Source organism: Pinus tabuliformis, chromosome 9 (genome assembly GCF_031772625.1).
Source record: "Pinus tabuliformis cultivar Carrire ecotype Pingquan chromosome 9, CPIR1, whole genome shotgun sequence".
In the NCBI taxonomy this organism is placed as follows: domain Eukaryota; kingdom Viridiplantae; phylum Streptophyta; class Pinopsida; order Pinales; family Pinaceae; genus Pinus; species Pinus tabuliformis.
Genome location: NC_142307.1, coordinates 1,753,741,535 through 1,753,743,572, shown reverse-complemented (window position 1 = coordinate 1,753,743,572; position 2,038 = coordinate 1,753,741,535). Strand labels below are relative to the sequence as shown.

The following is a 2,038-nucleotide window of genomic DNA, read 5'->3' as shown; positions in this document are numbered from 1 at the left end:
CGAAGAACACTAGATATGGTATCAGATTAGGTCTCAAATCTATATGGCATATAAAGGTCTCTACACTATAGAAGTCATAAATTTTGATTATAATCATGTTGTTCGTGAAAGACTCCCAGAATCAATATCAAGGGTATAGAGCTGCCATAATTTCCCTTAACGAATGGCCCAAAAACGTTCTTGATCATCCATCACAACTTTCAGTAGGTGCAAAACAATCAATTGTTGTTTTTTGTTGTTTGATTAAGAAAACTAGGTCTACTTGTACACAAAATTTTAGAAGCAGATTTACTTCAAAAAGGGAGATATATGGAATGCAACTTGTCTTTAAAGTTTTTTTAATCAAACCATTGCCTTAAAAAAATGCAGAGCATTTCAAAGAAAGGCTAGAATAGAAATGTTTGACAGAATGGTTAATGTAAGTGATAGATTCACTCTTTCACTCAATACAAGTCAGACTGTAACCAACCTCAAAAGCAATCCACCAACATTAATGATACACATATAACGCTGATCATCTCCCCGAAATCCGTCCAAAATGCTCAATTCTCTCATATACAACCAGAGTGCATAAAACAACAGGAAATAATTCATAAATTTAACAAAAACATGGTTACCCACAGGGCAAACTGAATTTTTAGAGTTCGTCTTCTATGCGCAAATACTCGCCAATATCAGACTGATGGTAAGCAACAATTGCATTAGGGTCAAGCTTTCTACAGTCCTGAGTGGATTTGGCAGCCACCCCAAACCCTAAGGGAACATCGGACATTGAAAAGATAACAACGCCCTCATTCTGAGCAGTATTCTCTGTTATCCTTCCCAGTCCGCCCTTCAAGACATGGTTGCCATAGAGAAAAGACATCTCGGCCGTGGGCTTCAGCCAGATTTTGCGCTTGGCATGTGCGGCAAGCAAATCGAGGGATTGTATGGTAAGCTGGAACTTACCGCTCTTAGTGAATTTCCCGATGCAGGTGCCGAGACTCACCAGGCGGTCTCTGGAGATATTGGTGGCTCTCTTCACCAGCGCTTCGCTCACGTAGTACACGCGATTTTTGTGCAGGCGAAAGCAGTACAGTCCTCCGGCTTTGGTGTCGGGCCCTTCCCCTGAAGAGCGCTCCACTATGTGCTTGAGGTTTGCGCCCACGAATTTGTGGAGTTTCTCAAAGACTGTGGTCGTTTCCTGCTCGTCCAGAGGTCTCATCCTGAAGATAAAATTCTCCAAATCTAGGTAAAATAGCGCTGTTTAACGAATTAGGTGCTGTCTAAAATGGATTGTGGAGAACAGGAAACCGATTCCGCTGTGAGGAGACGAGAATTTGTGAGGTTTAGGGTTGGGTTTGCGATGCAGGATGTAGGGTTTAGATTGCAGTCCAGGGTTTTAGGGCTTTAAAGTTTTATAGACAGGACGTCACCTAGGGTTGAATAGAATATATATGTCAAAACCCGTTAATATATGAAAGAATTAACATGGTAAGGACAATGTTTTATGGCTCAGGGTAAGGAAAACAAACAAATCATTAAGATTGTGATTTTGAATAGTTTGCAATAAAAAAAAAATTAACAGACTTAAAGTATTTTTTGATATTTATATTGTAATTTGATTCTGTAAGTAATTTCACTAAATCTTAAATAAAAAATGTTTTTTATATCAAGATTGTAAATTAAAAATTAGTTAAAATAAATGTAATTTTAATTTTAAAACATTAAAAATTTTGAGTTTTAATTTATTTTCCTAAATGATTTGAGTGTAATAAATTAAGTAAATTATGTTATATGGTTTTAAAGATAGATAGGGTATATTTTAAATATTAATATTTATTATAATCGAAGAATTGTTAGAGATTTGGAAAGCTGGCATACAATACATGAGTTTTCAAAAATATTTGGTACTTTAGAAAATAGAATAAAAGATTGAAGGGTGATTCAAGGGTATTTGAGGTAGAGTGTTTTACCATAAATTAAATGGAAGGATGAGAAAGTTATTTGAAGATCCAAATGACCCAATTTAATGACAATGTAAGTGGGGCAATTTAGA

The 2,038-nt window shown here is 36.1% G+C and overlaps 1 protein-coding gene across 1 annotated transcript; it reads right to left on the bottom strand.

The window, feature by feature from the left end:
- Positions 1 to 310: 310 nt before the first annotated feature.
- LOC149155748 (uncharacterized) lies at positions 311 to 1,445 on the bottom strand. The gene has a single exon (XM_089445976.1). It carries the CDS (start codon positions 1,202 to 1,204, stop codon positions 638 to 640), a length of 567 nt encoding a protein of 188 aa, XP_089302102.1. The 5' UTR covers positions 1,205 to 1,445; the 3' UTR covers positions 311 to 637.
- Positions 1,446 to 2,038: the final 593 nt, after the last annotated feature.

Excerpts from the sequence above, each read along its gene's own strand:
- LOC149155748 (XM_089445976.1), bottom strand. The coding sequence starts at position 1,204 with ATGAGACCTCTGGACGAGCAGGAAACGACCACAGTCTTTGAGAAACTC.